Genomic DNA, 21,757 nt, shown 5'->3' with positions numbered 1-21,757 from the left:
ATATGTCGCCTCTAAAAAGTGAGTCCCCGTATAATAAAATGTTAGTGTAAATAAAAGGTTACAATGTTTAACAAAAAAAAAAAAGCGGTTCACTTAAGTTATTTTTTAAACAAAGTTATTCATAGCAGACACTGTTACAGCAAATACTGATCAACACTGCATTAGTACCTGAACATAGGCTCTCATCTACTCTAATGTAACCACTGATGTATATGCTACTTGTTGACTTCCGGCTTATCCACACGCCTCGCGGTCCAGAGCATACTGACATTTGACGTTGCCTCACGCGAGTATAAACAAGGCTTCAGGGTCACAGCATGTAGTGTTTTACTTTGTGTCATGCACTCCTGTTTACAATGCTGTCAGTTTTACAACAAGTTTTATCAGGATCTCACGGATCCTCTCCACATTCTAGCTGTACAGATGTCTATCAGTGGCACTGCTCTTTTCCTCACTCGTCCATCAGAAAGGAACTCCCGCCGCAGATTTTTTTTTAATATTGAGTTATACCGTATACCTGTTCAACGTTTTTGTTTCTTCAGCTTTACAGACACAAACAGCTAAAAAAAAGAACAAATAAAATATCTGCTAGGTGACGCTGAGCTCGTGTTCTCCAGAGGCCTGTGAGTGAAGCCTGTAAAGCCTGTAAAGCCTGTATACTGTCTTAACGCGTGCATTGTTGTCTTAATGCGTGCATTGTCAAGTAAATGAAGTCAAACTTCAGCTTTTTTTTTTATTATTATTATTTCTTTAACATTTTATATCAATTAGTGATTTATATGAATTAAATAGAAAAAAAATATTTAATCTGTCTCACTTGTCTTGATCAGTTTGCTCCATCCTGAAGAATCCTGAAGCTATTCATGGTACGTGCTGCCTCTGATCTCCTGGTTTTAAGTGACATTTATTTTATTCTGACTATTACTTGATTGTACAATAGCTTGTGATCTTGTGTATGAATTGTGTCTCTAACTTTGGTCTCTGACCACAATCAGCTGCAATACTAATGACACTCACTTCACTATCTGCAGTTTTAGCTTTATGTTCCGTGCTAAATAGCAAATGTCTAATATTAGTCACACTTGTACTGCCAAGCACAAAAAAAAAATACATTATAGATTATTATATTATGCTTTCATTGAGCTGATTCATTTCACCTACATCTGACCTAATTATTGATATCAAATACAATTTTTTTTTAAAAAGATTTTTAACCCGGATTTTGTCCAGGGTTAATTGTCCAGGATTTTGTCCCATATATAAAATGTAAAGTACATTTTTTGGGGGTTGAATTATTACAGCTTGGGACATGTCGATAATTAGCAGCAACATTTGTGACAGTGCCATCTAGTGGAGAATAGTAGAAAAGATCATTTCCAAAGTAAAAGCCCAAAATTGACACGTAGATATAATAAAATACATGTTTTATGCTCTAATGGAAGTGAGATCAAAATTTTTAATGAGTTCCAGTGGCACATTTTTTGCGCTAATGGTATGAGTGTAACATTTGTTTGTACAGTGTATTTTTTAGCCTTATTGTAGGCCGGGAAATAACAAGATCAAATACAAACACAAAAACACACAATCTTGCCAAAATTCATGCCATAGGCCAAAATTGTCAGAAAACGATGAAGTGAAAACCACGTAAAATGCGCACAACAGCACGACCTGCTGAACATATTTTGTCTCAACACTTTGATGTTGAGACAATATAAATTTATTGGGAAGGAATTGGGCTTGTAACTGAAAGGTCGCTTGTTCAATCCTGGGAAGGGCCAAAGGCTGGAGTGCACCCTGAGCAAGGCACCCAATTCCCCCATTGCTCCCCTGGCACATATAAGTGCTGCCCACTGCTCCTGTGCCCAGCTTGGTGTGTGTTCTAGTTCTAAACTTTTCATGGGCTCTTCTTACCATTTTTAGCCATACTCCAACCTGTTACGGGGGCACCGGTGTCAACCCCAGCTGACAGGCAGGGTATGGCCTGGACAGGTCACCAGTCGATCACAGGGTCACATAGAGACGAACAACCATCCACTCTCACACTCACACCTACGGCCAATAGGTCAGGTTCAGTGTCCAATTTGCCTGCATGTTTTTGGCATTGTGTGAACTCATTTGGCAACAGCTTGCATGTAATTGTCATATTTATTATATTTAAAGGGTCCACAGTGCAGCTTAAATCAATGAATTACCCCGGGTCTTCAATATCAAACTGTAAATTTGGTCATTGCAGTCTGTATAGTGTTTCAGCTGAAGTACATCACTTTGAGACTGTCTGTCACTAAAACACAAACTCCATATTTCAATGACTGCCTTTACTTTCATTATTCATAATGTTCTTCGCACTAATATAGCTTTGCACTCGGACAAGCTTGAAATCTGCACTAATAATGCAACAAATCAACATTTAACTGGGGAAAAAGGTCAAAAACCCCGGACAATTATCCTGTCAGCTTCAAACTGAAACTACATTTACAACCGAAAGATATAGACACACGTGACAGAGGATGATGCTTAGAGACACCACGTCTTTGTGAATATTCAAAAGACAATTGATCTGTGTGGCACCGAGTGACAGAGAGTTGACTCAACCAGTTATTTTTGTGTTTCCTCAAGGTTCTGGGCTTTGTTTTATGTAAATATATAATGATAGGGAGGCAAGAAGGAGCAGTAACCAGTTCTTCCTCCTTTCAGAGAGGCGTCTGTCTAATTAATAACTTAACCATGAATGAGCTGATAAAAAATAGGAACAAGATAATGTTATTGGCTCGTTATCAGTTAACCGTTCCCAGCCATGCTATGGTACAATAAGAGCAGGAGTTTCAGTGTTAGTGGTGTTTGTATAAGTAATAACAGAACAGAGGTAATCATTACTTTGAAACAAATATTGTTTTCAAAGCTGTGATGTCTGTAGCGTGGTTTTTTTCTGGTGTAGTCTCTGGGATTAAAGCTCAGTTCACCCCTTCACTGGCCCTGGTGACACTGGCACCTATTGTTGCCATGGAGCCTGAGCAGCAGGAACACGACTCAGTCACATGTCTCTGACCTGCTGTAAATACCTCGTTGCGTACAGGTGAGTTGAGCTTTGTACACAGGAGAATGTCCAACAGACACGTTCAGTTTGAAATGTGGCCTGCGAGTGTTTTACTTACGTGCTGGGAATCCATTTCGCTCGATCTGAGTGCCGCTCACATCCAGCAAGAGGAATTGCGGTGCCCTCATGGGCGTGAGGTAGGCAGTTTAGGGCTGGATTATCAAACAGGCAAAGGAAAGAACTGCCAGTTCACCCAGGAGCCACGGTGTTGCGTGTGCACATGAAAGAGAAAGTTCATTTAAATCTCCTGTCAGGTTCATGTGTCTTTAAGTGTGTGTGTGTACATTTTTATTGCCTTTTTAGAAACATCTCTGGTATAACATTAGACTAGTTGTCCTCATAGGGACCAAAACCCAGTCTCAGTGAGGAAGAACCTCACCTCTGTGGGCTAAGCATCAGGTTTAACTGGTTGTAATTAAGGTTAGGGATATGGTTTTATGTCCAAATGAATTGAAGTCGATGCAGAGTGGTGTGTGTATTTGTTATCTGTTAAGGTTAAGGTAAGATGTGAGTTGTGATTAAGTTAAGATTATTAGAGTTAAGGCTTTGTTCAGGTTGCCTTTTTAATAAGTGAAAGTCTGAGCAAGAAAGCTCTTGTTTTCATTTTGTTGTTACACAATTTTGTTTTATTTTTACACTTTTATGCTTTGACAATGCAAACAGTGGCGTGCACAGACATTTGTAAGGGCAGGGGGAGAAAATTCAAAGGGCACCTACTGTGCACCGGTGGGCCAGGCACCATTAATATATCATTCCCCACATTCTCACACAGAGATGGGCTTTTTTCTGTACAGTACTGAACATCATTTCCTCTAAGGCAGGCATGTCCGAAGTCCGGCCCGCGGGCCAATCATGACCCTCGGTCAGATTTTGAGTGCCCAGCTGTGACACATGTACATGCATTCATCTCCTGTTATGAGAGATTTGTTTCATTCCTGTGTGGCTTAGATTTGGTAAAATAAAAATTATTATGAAACAACAACAACATTGGCCCCCGGGAATGTTCACATTATCAAATCTGGCCCTTTGTTTGGACAAGTTTGGACACCCTTTAGGACACTGTCATGTAGACGCAGTGGGGAACTTCATAGCGGCATCCTTGTTGATCGGAAGGGCACTCAAAGCTGCAAGGTCATCTTATAGAGCACTCATTTAGAAACTTTTTAAATGTATATTTTGCTTTATAGGCCACAAGAAAAGTCATTCCTGACTCCTCACGTGTCTCACACTCACAGAGGAAGAGCTGCTCCCATCTGGACGACACCACAGGCTTCCAATCAAAAACAAGAATAGATTCTGAATAGATACAAGAACTCATTCATTCCCATATCTGTCAATCTCCTAAATTCAGGCCATTGTTGTTTGGTGGAACAGCCTTTGTGTCCAAGACTAGTTTCCTTCGGGACAAATAAAGCAAACTTTAATCTTGTTTTTACCACTCCAGAGGGAACTTAAGCGTGACTCAAGAGGACCCTGCGACACTTTTGTCCATTAGGGCACCGTGTGCATCACTGTGCCAATGAAGACATTTTGAAATTTGAAATTATTAGGATGTTGTCAGGTGCAATTTTGCACCTTCTTACATACAGTTTGTGGCGTGGATTCGCTGTGATTTAAATGGTAAACGTTGGCATAATATTGTTGAAATTGCACTTATTTTTCCTCAAGAAAAAAAAAAGACACTTTTTTTTTACATTACATGTAAAACAAAGGGAAAACTTTGGGTGTTTATCATGTCAGTGACGTCAAACACGTTGATCTGGTTCGGTCACTTAGTCAGTAAATAAGTAAGTGAGTAAAGAGACAGCTGGGTGGACAGAGGTCATTTGCATATTTACCAGTAGTTCGAGTTTAGTGGATCTGCAGCAGCAGCTCTCACTCCTTCACATGTCTGTCTGTCTGTCTGTACCACAGGTTCTGCAGAGATAATCCTCTTATATTCTCCACAGCAGAGGCGGAGCAAACTCTCTCTCTCTCTCTCTCTCTCTCTCTCTCTCTCCCTCTCTCCCGCACGTTGCCTCTCTCTCGCTCTCACACACACAGAGACTCAGAGCTTTGGCGTCAGGGTGCATGGCCGACAGACTTCGCCACAATATGCAGCGCTGCGTTTGGCAGAGAGTAGCAGGTGCGTGAACCGTGCGGTGCTGCAAGAAGAAGAAGAAGAAGAAGGAGGAGGAGAAGGTGAAGAAGAAAGAGGAGCAGATGCGTCTCTTGCCATGATTTGTGCCAGGAATCTGAGCTTTAAAACGGCGTTGATCTTCCTGTGTGTCGCCCATCTGACAGCAGGTACAGTAGATACTGCACTGTACTGTACTGCACTGTACTGGCACACAGAGTACACTCTCTCACTTTATATGACATTAAACATCTAAAGAGTTTATTGAAGGACTGTTCGTCAAATAAACTAACATTACTCAGTCGTGGCTAAATAGTTAAACGGACTTTTAACTGACTTAAACTCACTATTTTCTACAAAGAACACACTTTTTTTTAGGGGTCTCAAACTCAAAGTGACCTGGGGCCACATAAGTTCTTGTCTGGTCAGGAGGGGAAAAGAAAAGAGTAAAACAAAAAGTGATAAATATAACCTCATGTATTATCATTATGATAATAATAATAATAATAACAATAATAATTGTATTATTATTATTGTTATAATAATAAAATTGTTGTTCACTGTTGATCAGTTTTATTATAATATTAAAATAATACAGGACATCGACTGTGGGGCCACAGGTGACGAGTTTGAGAAAAGCAGCAAGATTTGGGGTGTTGTTGTTGTTGTTTGCGATTGATCTCTAAATTTAAATGATTACCTCCAACAAACAACCTTTTTTTGTATTTACATTATATATACATTTTGTATTGAATATTGTGAGAGTTAAATTGGCATTTATTATCAAATGCAGGCAAAAACAAGTCACAGTAATTCAACTCAATGGCAACTGCCGTAAAACAGCAATAATAAACAAATACATGTAGTTAATGTTTATGAAATTGACCACCATATACAGTTATGGTTTAATAGATAGACTGACTTTTCATAGCCCTTAAACTAAGTATAACAATGTTTAACAGACTCAAAACATACTTTTAAAGACTCTCTTTATTAATATTTATTATTATTTTAGTTTTTTTTAGTCTCCAGTTTCGCTCACCCTTATCTATCTATTCTCTCTAAGCATTTTGTGTATTGATTTATTGTGTAAATCATTTGTATACATGTTCTAAAATGACAGAAACAGAATAATTCATTTGGCAAATCAGTATTTTCAAAACAATAGTTATTTTTTTTATTGTCATACAGACGTTATAATGTTAGTGTGAAATGACAGTGTTATTTTTTGGCATAATTAAAAAAAGCTTTACTAGTTGTATTCAGCAGCATTACTTCCATCGTCAGTTACCTGTTATTGACATCTGAATGGTGTTTCTTTTTATTTTTGTAGACCAAATTTGTTTATTCTCCCCAGATCTAAAACAAATAGTTGGTTAAAAATGAATCTGCAACTATTTTGATAAATACTTAATTATTTCCCCTAATAACACCAGACTCTCCTCTGTGTGAGGATATTCCACTATACTCTTTTTCTTTGTCATATATACAGTATATATTATATCAAACTGAATCTCTTTGGGAATTGAGTTCGCTGGTTTTCCACCATCTGGCTCTCAATTTAAATTAGCATATTTCCCCACACATTTTATAGACTTCATTGTGAAAATACTCAGCAGATGAGTTCATTAAGAAACTCATCATCATCATCATCATCATCATCATCATAGTTGCTAATCACACTGCATTTTCATCATTGGATATTATAAAGTGGCAGCTTCCAGACTGTTTGTTTTATTCAGACTATAAATGAAGGACCAATGGTTTCTTCTTCTTTTTCCGTTATTATTCTTCATTTTAATAATAATATTAATAATAATTTCAGGCAGACTGTACACTGAGAGGTGTATTGCTGCCCTCCACAGATCAAAGTTCTTCCCCTGTCTACTCGTGGTTATTAAATACACAAACACATCTTGTGCATGTAGAGTTACAGAAATTAAAATGTGTACCATGTGAAAACAAGGTGTGTGCATGTCTGTGTGTGTGTGGTGGGAGTTAATTTTGAAAGGGGGTAAAAGTTCAGTCTCTGTAAGAATAGAATCTGACTTTTAAACACAAATTCAGCTCATAAGATGAGGTGAATGGATGAGGATAGGGTGTTTTTGCATTTGACCAATTACAATGCACATTTTAAAATTGGGGGGAAAACAACAACACATCTCAGTGTGCTATTCATTTCCACATCTCCTTCAATGGGAAAGAAGAGAGACTTGTGTTGTACTTGGCAAACTCTCTCCTTCCACTTAGACCCATTTTCAGCGACTGTCAAAAATATCATTGGCAGCATTTTGAAAAGGAGTTCAATGAGTCTGTCTGCCCCAGGAAATGATTACTCCAGAGTCTGATACACTTTCTGAGTCAGTGTGGTCCAATTTAATTACACAAAGTCAAATTAGACCGCTCTCAGTCGTCTTATTTAGTGTTTTTACCTACTTCTCTCTCTCAAAGATTATTACCTCAACACAAAAGGCCCATGCCTACTTTACTGAGCATCTCAGAGAACAACATCGGCCCTTGATATTCTTAGTGATTTGATTTAAACACACATAAAGTCAGTATCAGGAAATGAATCATAAAATTTATAGGATCAGAGCTGCAAATGTTTCTTGTCCCATAAGGACCGTTCTTGGCAATGAGAAATATTTGAACACAGACCAAGATGTGCAGTTTCTTCATCAACTCCAGAGTCACCGTCGCTGATAGATAACTGCTCCATTTACACAAACTTTGTTGACCATCATAAAACAAAGCAAAGCTCTCAAAGGGACAGTTCATATTTTAAATGTGGCTGCATGAGGTCACATGTGATTGCAGCCGCAGGAGCTCAGTGAAAAACCATATTCAACAAAAGACTCACAGAAAAAAAAGCAGCTAAAGTATTCCAGTTTCCCAAAAATAGATTTACTGCTTTATCTCACCATTACACAGCCTTTTCCAAAAGTTTGTGTTGCTTTGTAAACCTCTCACTCCCTAACGCCAAAGTCCATAGAGAAAATCAGTGATTTTAGATCACGTCAAGCAGGACATTTTTGAACCACTGCTGCCTCCATCCATGGCTTCAAATGTGTTATTTTGTGAAATTGGTGTTTTGAAACCTTTTGTTTGGTGACACAAAACTGCCAGAATGAAGCCTGTGAACACGTGAGCTGAAAAAAAAAACACCACCGGTTTTCTCTGTGGACTTTTGTGAGCGATGGGTTTCCAGAGTGACACAAACTTCCCAAATGTCTCTTGGCTGTCGAACAGCGCACACATGGTGCACATGGTCACATGTGTGGGACATGTGGACTGTGTGTGTCAGTACCTATTGCAGCCGCACTGCGTAACACGTGACCTTTCCCCTTCACACTTTCAAGGACAAACAGCAATAAAAGATTGCATTAACTCCCCTGTCAAGCCCCACTTTCACAACTGTTTATGTCTTTGCCTGTATGTAAGTTTAAATAAACTTACATACGTAAGGTATTTCCCCCCACATGAGATATTGTAACGTATACATTCAAAAATATGTCAGTTTTGTGTGAACACTGCAGGAAGAAAAGATTGATTATTTTTATTAGTGAATAAAATAATGCTCTGTTATTGAGCAATGAACACAAACACATAATCTATATATAGTGTTTCATATGTCTCCACCAGGGTTCATACACAGGGAAACTCAAAGTGCTTTTACAAAGGCACAGAAATAAAGAAATCACAGAATCACAGAATAAAAGCAAGACGTGAACATTACATTAAAATTCAAATCAGAAGAGATACAATTGTGATTTGCCAATAAAAGTCATCAATTCATTCTTCAGTCTTTCAAATGCACTAAGATGATTAGTTGAGAATTTAAGGGAACGCTTCAGTAAACTATAATGTTTTTAAGGCCTGATTAAAACGTGCCGACAGTCTGAGCAGGTGTTCAGGAAGTTTGTTCCACCAGTGAGGAGCAGAATAACTGAGTGCTGATCCTGATCTTAGGACTCTGGATGCTTCATTATAGACACCAGTGTACATTTTGGGTGCTCATGGCACAAGTGATGCCACACAGGGGCCACACAGTGGTGCGATGGCTAGCATTTTTTCCCTCACAGCTAGAACGTCACCCGTTCAGATCCCAGTAGGTCCGGCTTCTTCCCACAGTCCAAAGACATGGAGCTTGGGGATTAGGTTAATAATAGTAATAATAATAATAATAGATTTTATTTGTATTGCACTTTACATTTGAACAACTAACCTCAAAGTGCTACATTTTAAAAACAAGATAATAAAAGAAATAAAATAAATAAATTAGCTGTATGCTTTTCTAAAAAGGTAGGTTTTGTGAATGTGTGAGTGAGTGAATGTTTCTGTCAGCTGGGACTGGCTACAGCTCCCCCTGTGACCCTCAAGGAGGAAAGAGCTGTTGAAATGAATGAATGATGCTACACAATTAAGTATCATTATTTCCTCGCTAAGACCCACAACTAAACACACATACACTCAATATTCTGCTGTAAGAAAAAAAAAAAAAAGTTAAAATCATCCTTCTTATTCTTGACTTTCAGGGCTACAGAAATAGGCAACTTTGTTTAATTATCATTGTCCTCGCTAACGCTGTTGCCAGGCAACTCCCCAGGTATGTGGTGACGGAATTACTTCTTTCACTCTCATTCCAGCCCATGTTTGTTCTGAACGTAAGTCCTAATCTGTTTTTCTTTTGCCTCTTGATTTTGTCAAGAGATCTGTGCCCTTACAGCGGGGAGAGCTTTACAAAACTCTCAGAAAAGAGATTCTGACTCATGATATTCCCAATGTTAACATATCTCATCAGACTGCACAGAATGATGGTTAGTTTATTTAGCAAAAAATAAAAAACAGCATGTGTGATGTGTTTCCTTTCTCGTTACAATGATCGTTGTTTACTTTGACTCACACGTTAGTAAAATGCACATTCATCTGCGGCAGAATATTTGTTCATTGTTCTCCAAAATGGTTACATTCATACTGTACATACACTCAGTGTGTTGTTGTTGTGATCCATTTAAATAAGTGCATTGCTTCCTACATAAATAATAATCAGTATGAAATCAAACTAAATTATATTATATATGTGTAGAGGTCAGACCGTATTGAGAGTATTTATTTCTTAACCTCAATGCCAGATTTGTCTTTGTACACTTCATATAGCTGGCATTTCAAGGATAACTGTGTCTCTTCACTTTGAGAAAGTCCCATGAAGTATAGGCCCATTTAAAACTTCTATTGACTGAATCCATTCATTTGTTTCTTTATTTTTAAAGCAGCTGAAATCCAAGGTACAGACACGGAGCTCTCTTCTTAAGAAAGTTGTCAGAATGTTGCCACACTATTCAAAATCATTTGACTGTGCAGACGCTCTGACAATGGCCAGATATTGTGTTTGATTGTTGTATGAGTGCAGGTTAAAATGTAGCCTCTAGCTTTACACTTCCTAATTTGTCCTAATATAAAATATTTTTTACCTATTTGTATTGTATTATTATGAACATCTCTAATGCAGTACAAATGTGGAGCCTCCCTTAAATATTACAATAAAATATAATTTTTTTTTTAATGTTTTTTTTTTTTAATCCAGTGAGCTGGCAGTGCAGCGTCTCTTATCAATCACTCAACGTGTTATCAAACAAAGCATGACAGCAGTCCCAAGTAGAACACAAGATTATCTAGGTGTTAAAGTAAGAGGCATTACACAGGTTGCTCCACCTTCAGCCATCTAAGGGCATAGACCTCCTTACATAACAGGTGCATCCTGCTTCTGCACAGTTAACTGTGACACTCTGAATGAAAACTGCCCCTTTTTTTAAAAAAAAGATTCTACTGTGAATAAAACGAGTTACCTTTAACGACACGCTGTGTTTTTAGGTCTGAGGTGTGTGTGCCAGCTGTGTGCCAACCACGTGTGTGAGACAACCTCCGATGGTGCCTGCTGGAACTCTGTGATGTTGATTGATGGCAAGGAGGAGACGGTGAAGTCCTGCCTGACACCCGCCGAGATGAAGGGCCAGGTGTTCTGTTACAGCTCCCGCAATAATGTGTCGAAGAGGAACTGCTGCTTCACGGACTTCTGCAACAACGTGACCCTGCACCTACACTCAGGTAAACCCCCGAGTCCAACGTCATTGTTGTTTTATTCAGAATAAAACATGGGTTTAAACATGGGTTTGGTTCCAAAATGCATTCAGTCAGACAGCTTCTTGTTTCTGCGTTCATTTCGGCAGCAGCAGCAGCCTAATCAGTGTGGGATTTCCCACTCATTCTGGCCCTGACTAGACGAGGTGGATGTTGATCCTACTAGATCCTGTGACATAACAAATCTGGCCGAGGCTGTGAGATGGTGGTTAGTGATCCTCACCCTCCCTCGTCTGATTTATAAATAAATACTTTGTCGGGCTTGTTGTCCTCGTGTGAGTTAAAAGCCTCTCATGCATCTGGTGTTTGGAAGTTCTCCTTAAATCAGAGGGCGAGTACTTTTCACCCATGGACACACGACCCGCTGCTAAATGCTGGGAGTTTGGGGTTCATTCATGCTTTTTACAGAGAATCATTTTTTACTGTTCATCCAGACTAACTTCTCAGTTCAAATACCATATAGGTGTATGCACATTCAGAAAACGACTTTTTAAAGTTGCATTCAAACTATTATTTACTCTTAAGTATTATGTACTCCGAGTTAAGGACTGAGGGTGACAGGGAGTAAAGTGTCAGACAAGAAAGGTTTTTAAGTTTGCCGATGTGTCAGTTCCATGAGGTTGACTGACAATCCGGCACAAAGGTTGTGTACATACACTATAGACCATATATATATATATAGGACATATAGCTTGTGGTTTGCTGGTGAAGCTTAATCTGGAAGTACAAATATATTGAATAGCCACCAGGTTCTTCACTAGAACATCATTTAGTTTTGTAAATAAAGTTAACATACGGATGAACACCAGTGTGATTCAGTTGATGCTGTGATGATATAACTTATTTCCTTAAGCTGTGTATAGACAAGAATCTGGTGATACAATACACATCCCTCCCTAAATAGAGGTGATGATACAAACAGTTTCATAGTAAAAAATAACTGTTCTATGCAAAAACAATATACAGTTTTTCCAGGGAAGTCAAATGACTCCCCCTCCTGCTGCCAACGGTGGCAATATGAGTTGAATATGCGTCAAATAAAACAGAAATGCACTGTCGAGAATATTACCGATACAGGACTTCAACGCATCGATACAATGTCATGCCATGAAATACTGCAATGCCTTTTCTTACACTCCTAATATTTCCCTTTGTCCTAGTATGAAACAAACATGTATACACTTTTGGTTTTTAATGCCAAATAAAACCAAAAACAAACAAGGAAAAGTTTACATTTTTCCTCCACTGAGCATCAAACGTAGAATTACAGCTTGCTGAAATAGTCACTTTCATAAGGTTTTACAGGAGATTTAACGCGAGGAGCCCTGCAGACTGTTGATAAGACTGTTGGAGCAACAGCCTGAGGCTGGGCTGGTGTTGACTGTGAATGTGGACACTACAATGAGTTTGTTCCACTGTGCTGCTGGTGGAACAAACAACATTCATGTGCTCATGTGGTGTGCTGATATTTCCTGTGTATTTCATACATGGAAGCTTGAATTTGCAGTTTTGTGTGACAGTAGTTTTTGTGTCGCTGCATTTTCAGTTTAGCTTCATTTATTGTTCTATAACACGCTGACAGAGACAGTGTCCATCCCTTAATTCTTAATCATCATTTTGTTTAGAGGATGTGTCAGCAGCGAACTTGTTGCAAAATCACCTCCTTGTCTCACGCAGAGTCTCTATGTCTTTTGCCACCAGGTCAGAGTAAAGCCTTGTTTTGCATCATATCATCTGGCAGGATGTGTATTTAGGTAAAAGGCTACAGATGTCTTAGGAAACTGTGGTTTGGTTCACGAGGCATTGCGCTGCACATTGGGGCATCTGCGGATGTCGCACGTTGCTCTCCTGGTGGACACATTTCATGCTTTGGGAGTTTGAAAGGATGGAAAAAGGCTAAACAAACAACAAATGTGAGGGGGTTGGAACGAAACACCATGTGTTTTCTTCTCAGCAGCGGCGCCCTCTGTGGGCACAGGTTGTTATTAATTTGGTTGGACTCAGATTCTGAGCTGTGCAGTGGTTTTTAATCACCTCGTCGGAGTTTTGACTGTGCAGTCTCACTCAGTGAACTGAAACACGGATTAACGGTGAATAATGGTTCACCGCTTTCCTCCCACAGTCCAGAAACATGCAGATGTGGGGATTAGGCAAATTGGGACACTCTAAATTGTCTCTAGGTGTGAGTGTGAGAGTGGATGGATGTATTTCAGCTGGGATTGGCACCAGCGTCATGTGTGGAGGATAAAGCGGTAGAAGATGAGTGAGTGAATGAATTCCTCATATTTCCCGAACGAATTTTTCTGAAAAAAACATTTGCCTTAACTGAAATTAAAATAAAAATCAGAGTTAAAAAAAACAAAACCCGGATAACTAACTGAAACTGAATTGTGTGTTTATAAAACGAAAAACTAACTAGAATTGTAGTGAAAATGTGCTTAGTTTTCATCTTTATAAATTAAGTTCATACATAATCCTTTTGGGTTCATATGAAGTATATTTATTTTTTCTCTGCTGGCAATTTTGAAAGGTTGTATTTGAGAGACAATACTTATTATCACCTTTTTAAATCTTGCACCATATTACAAAAAACTAAAACTAATAAAAACTGAAAAAAAACTAAGCATGAACGAAAAAATAACAACTAATAAAAACTAAATCATTTTAAAAAACAAAAGGTCAAAAAGAAATAAAAACTAAAACTAATGAAAAATCAAATCTATTATGACCTTGGCTTGGATAAATGGGAGGTGTGCGTCAGGAGGGGCATCCTGCGTCCAAATCAAGTCTACGCTGATCCACTGTGGCGACCCCTAGAGAGGGAGAAGCCTAAAGAAAAATGTTAAAATTATATGTTAAAATACTATGTAAATTTCAGTGTCACATTCTTTGTATTTCCATCTATCGCTCATTTACTAATGATAATCATGATTATAATCATTTGCTACAGTGCTAAACGTATCTGTAAATCTGACTTTAACACCGTGCCCACCAGCTTTGCTGTTTTCGTATGTGTCCACATCTTTGTCCACCCACACAAACAGAATGAAGGTCATGGATGGAGACGCCAGGTTACATTGTTCTGCCAAGGCCACTGTGCTGATTAGCACAAGGCTTTAGTGCACAGCACACCTGTCTATGATCAGAGCATACTGTCATCTACATCAAGGCGATGAGGAGTTACATTTACGGACAATGATTCAAATTTGAGACACTTGAGAAAGAAATCGTCTGCCACACACAGTTTTTGGCAGGAATAAAAGTTCACAGTTTTTCTCCATCTCTATAATTTAATATTCTCTCTACAAATGAGTTAGTCAGTGCATCAGACAAGACTGTGTATTGTGTATAAATGTGATGATTTCAATCCATAGTGTCATTTCAACAATCACCACCAGAGGGTGCAACCATCATAGGGAGGAAAAGAAGTTCTCTCTCCCTATTCTACAGCTTTATCGTCTTCAAACTGTTATTTTAGGGGCAAACACTGGTGGATTGAATTCATCTTATTATTATTGCAAACATTCTCATTAGTGTTTATGTGCATTATCAGAGAGGCCTTTGGAAGAACCCAGCTGGAGCAGGCTGCAGCTCACTGTGGTCATCCTGGTGCCGTCCTGCCTGCTGTTCGCTGGGATCCTTCTTGGTGTTCTCATCGTGCAGGGAAACTACTGTGCCTACAGTCGAGCCCACAAGCAAGACCCGGAGGAGCCTCTGGACGACCAAATGCTCATGTCACCTGACAAATGTCTCAAAGAACTCATCTATGACATGAGCACCTCAGGTTCTGGATCAGGTGAGGAAAAAAACTCTGTAACAGATACAAAGGCACAGATCACTTGCTGTCAGCTAATTCAAAAGCCGCCTTAAAGCTCCGGTGCGTGACTTCTGTCACCAAAACACTGCTATTGTTGCTCCCAACCGTTCTCTTCATTCATTCATTTTGGTATCTCACTACCTCACACACGTCTCAGCGAACTGGGGTTAATTCATCCTCTACTGCTCAGGTCTGCCTCTGCTGGTCCAGAGAACCATAGCTCGGACAATAGTGCTGCAGGAGACGATCGGAAAGGGTCGATTCGGCGAGGTGTGGCGGGGCAAGTGGCGAGGAGAGGACGTGGCGGTGAAGATCTTTTCCACCAGGGACGAGAGGTCCTGGTTCCGTGAAGCCGAGATTTATCAGACGATCATGCTCCGACATGAGAACATCCTGGGATTCATCGCTGCCGACAACAAAGGTCTCCAAATCTGTAGCTGTAGAATTTTGATTTGTTATGATAAAGTTACCTCACTTATTCAGCATTACTGTGCAATAAGTGTGCAAACGTATTATTTGCTGTGTGCTGCAGATAACGGCCTGTGGACTCAGCTGTGGTTGGTGTCAGAGTACCATGAACACGGCTCCCTGTATGACTACCTGAACAGATACACTGTTTCTATGGAAGGCATGATTGTCCTGGCTTTATCAATCGCCAGTGGGCTGGCACATCTTCACATGGAAATCATTGGCACGCAGGGTAAGTCCACACTTAATGAGTGAGGAACATTAAGATCTAGAACAATAACTGTATATCATTTATTGTTTATTCTCCTCTCAGTGTGAATATAATTTACACATTTGACATCATATGCTACTAAAGAACACTTGCGACTGAGACCTTTAACTCCTCTGGAAAATGTTTACTGACTTCCATTGAAAAATTTCTGCCCCCTGGTGGCCATTCTGTATACTCTTACCTCCTGTTAAGCTTCAACCGACAGACTGTGCACACTTTTTATGTACTATGGTCTATGAGTAAAACCACTATATACTGTACTAAAATATAATCTAATAGATAATAGATATAACCTATAATCTAATGCTCTAGAAGTATAATAATCAAGATTCATATTCTAGTGGTCTGTCTTTTTATCCCCAAGACATCAGATTTAAATTTGATGTATATCTATATATGTATATATATATATATGTATATATGTATATATATATATATATATATATATATTTTATTTATATTTTTATTTCGTCTTAAAGTGATTAAACCTAATAAAATCTATACCTGCATAAGTGTATCTTAAGAATATGTATGCCACTTTATTTTTCTGTTTTAAAAAAATATCCTTATCCCAAGTTATAAATCTTGAGTCCAAAATCCAAAGAATATTAATCCTATTTTTTCATCAGTTTTCTGAAAGATTGATATTATTTGTTGCTACATAAATCTGTATTTTTGGATGTTATTAAATGATGTTTCCCCTTCTTGATTTCAGGGAAGCCTGCTATTGCTCACAGAGACCTTAAGTCTAAAAATGTCCTGGTGAAGAAGAATGGCACCGCAGCCATCGCAGATTTGGGTTTAGCAGTGAAACACGACTCCAGCACCAACACCATAGACATACCGTCCAATCACAGAGTGGGAACTAAGAGGTAGGATAATAGTGCATCACACAGTTAACACACATCAACTAAAACGGGTGTTTTGTATTAAAGCACACAGCCCACAGTGTTCCTCACATCTACAAGAACATCACATTTATTATATGTCGCTTGTTTTTGTGGAGCTGCTCCATATTTCCGACGATGATAATGTGTCCTGCAGTTCTGAATTTAGTCAACGCAGGACAAAGACTTCCTGCTAACGCTCACATTGATTCAGAAAATCTAAAAAGGTTGTTTTTTTGTATTTATTTATTATTGTTGCATTAGACGTTAATCATTTTGTCCTCTGCAGGTACATGGCCCCAGAACTCCTGGACGAGACGATCAATATGAACAACTTTGAGTCATTTAAGCGAGCGGACATCTACTCGCTCGGCCTGGTGTTCTGGGAACTGGCCCAAAGATGCTCCGTCAGGGGTAAATTCTATGACCCACAAATATACACACCCATCGACAGCTATATTACTGCTAAATGAGAAGCTAATGTATGGTTTAGTAATGGCACATACGTGACAACACTGATGCAAATGTAGTCATCCCCATCATTTTCATGTGTGTGTGTGTGTGTGAAAAGCGTGATCATTAAAATAGCCATTTGTGTCTTTTTTAACAGAACTTAATGAAGATTTCCAGCTGCCTTATTACGACCTTGTGCCTTCAGATCCGTCCGTTGAGGACATGAGGAAAGTGGTGTGTGATCAGAAACTCCGACCAAGTATTCCTAACCAGTGGCAGAGCTGTGAGGTGAGATGAGATGATCAGGTGTGACGTAGCCTCACGTAACATGATGTCACTGTCGCTGTGATGATATAGTTCCTTGGTGTGTATGTTTATATACAACTGTAACTCGTAGCGAGATATTTTTGTAATGAAAAAGGTCCTGGGAATAACATTTATGAGAGTTTATAGGCAGAAATTTAATATACTGCACAAGTGTTTAATTACTTCCAAATAATAACAGTGTTATGTCATGTATGTGAATGACACTGTCTCCATGTCGATGCCGCAGGCCATGCGTGTTATGGGCAAACTGATGAGGGAGTGTTGGTACGGTAACCCCGCTGCTCGACTCACTGCTCTACGGGTCAAGAAGTCTTTGTCTCAGCTGTCCGTCATCAAGGACACAAAAGAATAGATGGATTTGTTGCCCTGCAGATCAACACTAGTGTTGGAACTGTTTCAGCAAGAGGAACTGAGAGCAAACGAGGAGAAACTGAGCTCTCTGACTGCCGGAGGCTGCCCTCTGCAGGACATAGTTACACTGCGCACCCTAAGAGAGCTTCATCAGATTGTTGTTGTTGTTGCCAAAGTATTAAGGAGGTGTCTGAGGCTGGATTTTGTTTTGCACACAGACATATGGAATGAACCTATATTTGAACCAAACAGCTCCTCTTTAGAAAGGAAGAGCCGTAAATAAATAAATGTATGTTTAATGTATATACAGATTATTTTTGCTACCTCACACATTTAAGTTGCCAAAGCTTGAAGTTGCACATTGTGGTATTTTGTATTTTTTGTGCCATATTTTGTAGCAAACACAGTGTTGCTGTGCTAAAGGACAATCACAGAGGACATTGGAAAACAACAACAAATTGAATTGATATAAATGTTGACATAAATGTTTTATTGAATGCTCCGGAATGGTTGCTCCATGACATTTCATTTCTCGTCTAAGAGGCTTCTTCACTTCTGTTTTGTGTTGAAGGTTTTCCTCCCAAACAACCAGCAATCATCCTGGTCATAGTTCTCCTAATGCCTTTAAATCAGTAGCGTAACGAGAAATCCTCAAGAAATCTACAAATCCAGTTTCTACTGATTCAGAGACATTTGCACAACTGTGACCGTGAGAAGTGAGAATCTGCACAGATGTTCAAAGGTGGAGGAATTCCTTAAGTTAAACATAATGGAAGCCTTAGTTGGTTACAGTGGTCAATCAGTCTGTTGGTCCAAACACATCCACACCCACTGACTGACCTTTCATATTCCCCAAGAGATGACCTCGGATTCCTGGAGTTAATACATAACTGAGGTTCACAGAAAAACTGCTCACACTAATGAAAGCTGAGTTCAGTCTTTCTCTGTCTTTAATGGGTTACAGTAGGAAACACTGACAGATGTAACAACTTGACCTTCTCCGACTCCACCCTCAGGGTAAACCCTTGCTTTTAACCGACGTTTAATTGCGATCCAGAGTGCGAAGATGTCTCTCAATTTTGACGGCCTCCGAGGTCGGTCGTCTTACCACGATGAGAATGTACAAGTGTAAACTTAAGAACCGAAGCTGGAGAAGCTTGTGAATTTTGCACACTGAAAACTTTCAGCTCACAGTTGAATCCTAGTTTTTGGACAAAATAAGCTTTATCATGAATGTGAAAATGTGTGTGTTTTCTCAGATACAATAATTGTATTCAATTTATACTTTATTTGCACTTTGGAAACTCAAAAAAACAACTGACAACAGTGCTCATCAGAATATGAAAGTAGATTTGTTTGGGTTATGGATGCAAACGAATGCCACTGTCAGTGCATTGTCATGAGAGGCTTATGGAAAGTGCTCACAGGTAAATCTGTGTGTCTCTGTGTTGTTGTTTTTTTTTTTTTACACCACGTGCAGTGATTCTTTGTTTCAAGATGTGAATCAGAAAAGTCATTGTAGTTTTTGTGAAGCTGTGAAACAAAAAAAACAACGTTCCATGTTTCCCACACACTGTGGTTTCATATTCATGTCTAGTTACATATCTCAAGTTAAGGTTTATATTGTTTTAGTTGCCATAGCAAGTTACATACCACAACATACATTTTCCTGTCATGAAGGTATCAGAATTACTGGCTGAGCATCAGCAGCACTGGCTCTGGAACAGAGACTGTACAATAGGCGATTTATATCCTGGCAAGTTTTTATGTTTTTTTTTTTTTCTTTTTGTGAAAATGATAAGTACTTCAGTCATGTATTTATTTGACTGTGCTGCAATGCTACATGTAAGCATCTGGCTCTGCCTCTACTCACTGAAGATACCTATACATACCTAGAGTATATAAGTTGTAAGTCATTCCAAAGTGGAGCGACAGTGACGACCATGTGCAATTTATGACTTGTGTCTTTTTTATATATTGTCTGTGACATAGCTCAATATTAATAAATGTGACACTGCTTTCATTAAATATGACCGACTGGTTGTTTTATTCCACTTTCAAGATTAATTGGATTTCATAAAATTTGAGAAAAATTAAAACAATTCCTTAAACTTTGCTTAACATCTGTCTCTGCCTACGAAAGAGTGACCACCATATTCAATTTCAAATTGCTGTCTTTTCTTGTACTTAATATATGACATACAGTAGCTAAATGTGAATAAATGTGATACTGCTTTTGTATGATTACATCGCTTATTAAAGTTAGATACAGTTGAGTTATATACAGCTGCTCTGTGATGTTGCTAAATGTTGGACTTTATGACAATGAGTCATTTCTCTGCACATTTTCTCTGTATAGAAATAAGTCAGGTCACTGAGTCAGAGTAAGTCTCTAGTGCACATCTCTGCAAGTAGAGCAGAACGTCACAGAGACTTTTTGGTCCCTTTTTCATGTTCCCCATCACACTTTGACCAACTGATGTGACTCAGTCTGCGCTTCATCTTCTGCTGCTCTATTTGTGTGCACGTTGATGTGGATTTATCCGTTACAGACAGAGGAAATGAAGCTGGGACACCAAGGCTATCAGCACTACACAGATGAGTCATTCTCGAACTGATTGTTGCTGTAAGTTGCTTTAACAGATTTTACTGCAGTACCTGTCGCTTCAGAGAAGGTCACACAGTTTGCAGGAAATGAATTGCACTTGTGAGTTCCTCCCTGTAGTAAAAACACTAAGTGAAGAGTCTGATTTATTGGTTTATTTGCAGAAGTTGAATACACTACCCATAATTATCTTTGTGTAAATATATAATTGTTTTAATATAACAATAATTTGGTTTATAATTTTATTAAAGGTCAAAGGTCATAGCCTTTTTTGTAGTTTAGGGAAGGGTTTATGCTTGCTTTATGTTTCTACAGCAGCCTGGAGCAAAGAAATCAGTGCAAGTTTTTCATGTTTTGAAGTGAAATCATTCTATGCAAACAAAGAAGACTGACATCCTTTTTAGTATGCTGACACGGCTGTCCTTAATTCTTAACACACCAGACCTTTGTATTATTATTATCATTATTATTATTCTTTATTAGATGTGTGCCTTTCATATTAAGGTGAAAGTTCACCCAAAATGCCCTACTTGCATAATGGTCTTCCTTTGCACAGCAGCCCCCTTTTGAAAGGTCACAGTAGGAAAATCAGTGTAAATCAGTGTAAAGGTGTAAATAATAAAACAAGAAAATTCTGTGGCAAAATTTTGATCGGGCCTGCTTCTTGCTGGCAAATTGGGTTGGATTGAACCTTTAAAACTTGAAGCTTTTAGACCGGGTTGTCCAAACTTTTTTTAAAGAGGGCAAGATTTGATAATGTGAAGATGTTCGGGGCCAATGGTCAGTACACACATTTCTTTTACTGGAACTTTTAAAAACAAATGCACTGTTTAATTAAAATTAGTCATCATACCATGACATTTTTGTCTAATTTTGGACGACATACCAAACGTTGACATTTTTGTCTCATTTTGGATGAAATACTAAACTATGACATTTTTGTCAAATTTTGGACAACGTACTAAACAAGGACATTTTTGGAGACTTTTTGGACATCAGTACACACCTTTTTTAACTGTAACTTTTAGATAATGATGCACTGTTTAGTTAAAATTAGTCATCTAACATGACATTTTTGTCTCAATTTGGACGACATACTAAGCTATGACATTTTTGTCGTCCAAAATATGACAGAAAAGTCATACTTTAGTACAGTGGTCACCAACGTGGTGCCCGCGGGCACCTGGTAGCCCACGAGCAGCCAACGAGGTGCCCGCGGGCTAATTTCAC

General features: G+C 38.8%; 1 protein-coding gene across 2 annotated transcripts; it reads left to right on the top strand.

Moving 5' to 3' along the window:
* The first annotated feature begins 5,084 nt into the window (after window positions 1-5,084).
* Window positions 5,085-19,950, top strand: LOC131474392 (activin receptor type-1C). Of its 2 annotated transcripts, XM_058652239.1 has the most exons (9): window positions 5,088-5,380; window positions 11,082-11,315; window positions 14,902-15,144; window positions 15,356-15,586; window positions 15,698-15,865; window positions 16,620-16,776; window positions 17,081-17,205; window positions 17,402-17,532; window positions 17,798-19,950. In XM_058652239.1, the coding sequence occupies exons 1-9, from the start codon at window positions 5,311-5,313 to the stop codon at window positions 17,921-17,923; spliced, it is 1,485 nt and encodes a 494-aa protein (XP_058508222.1). In that variant the 5' UTR covers window positions 5,088-5,310; the 3' UTR covers window positions 17,924-19,950. The 2 variants fall into 2 exon arrangements, with proteins under 2 accessions (XP_058508214.1, XP_058508222.1); XM_058652231.1 differs by having other exon boundaries at window positions 5,085-5,380; window positions 15,356-15,865.
* Window positions 19,951-21,757: the final 1,807 nt, after the last annotated feature.

Source organism: Solea solea, chromosome 2, assembly GCF_958295425.1.
Source record: "Solea solea chromosome 2, fSolSol10.1, whole genome shotgun sequence".
In the NCBI taxonomy this organism is placed as follows: domain Eukaryota; kingdom Metazoa; phylum Chordata; class Actinopteri; order Pleuronectiformes; family Soleidae; genus Solea; species Solea solea.
Note: the sequence above shows the minus strand (reverse complement) of the source record. Positions and strands in the feature narration are given on the sequence as shown.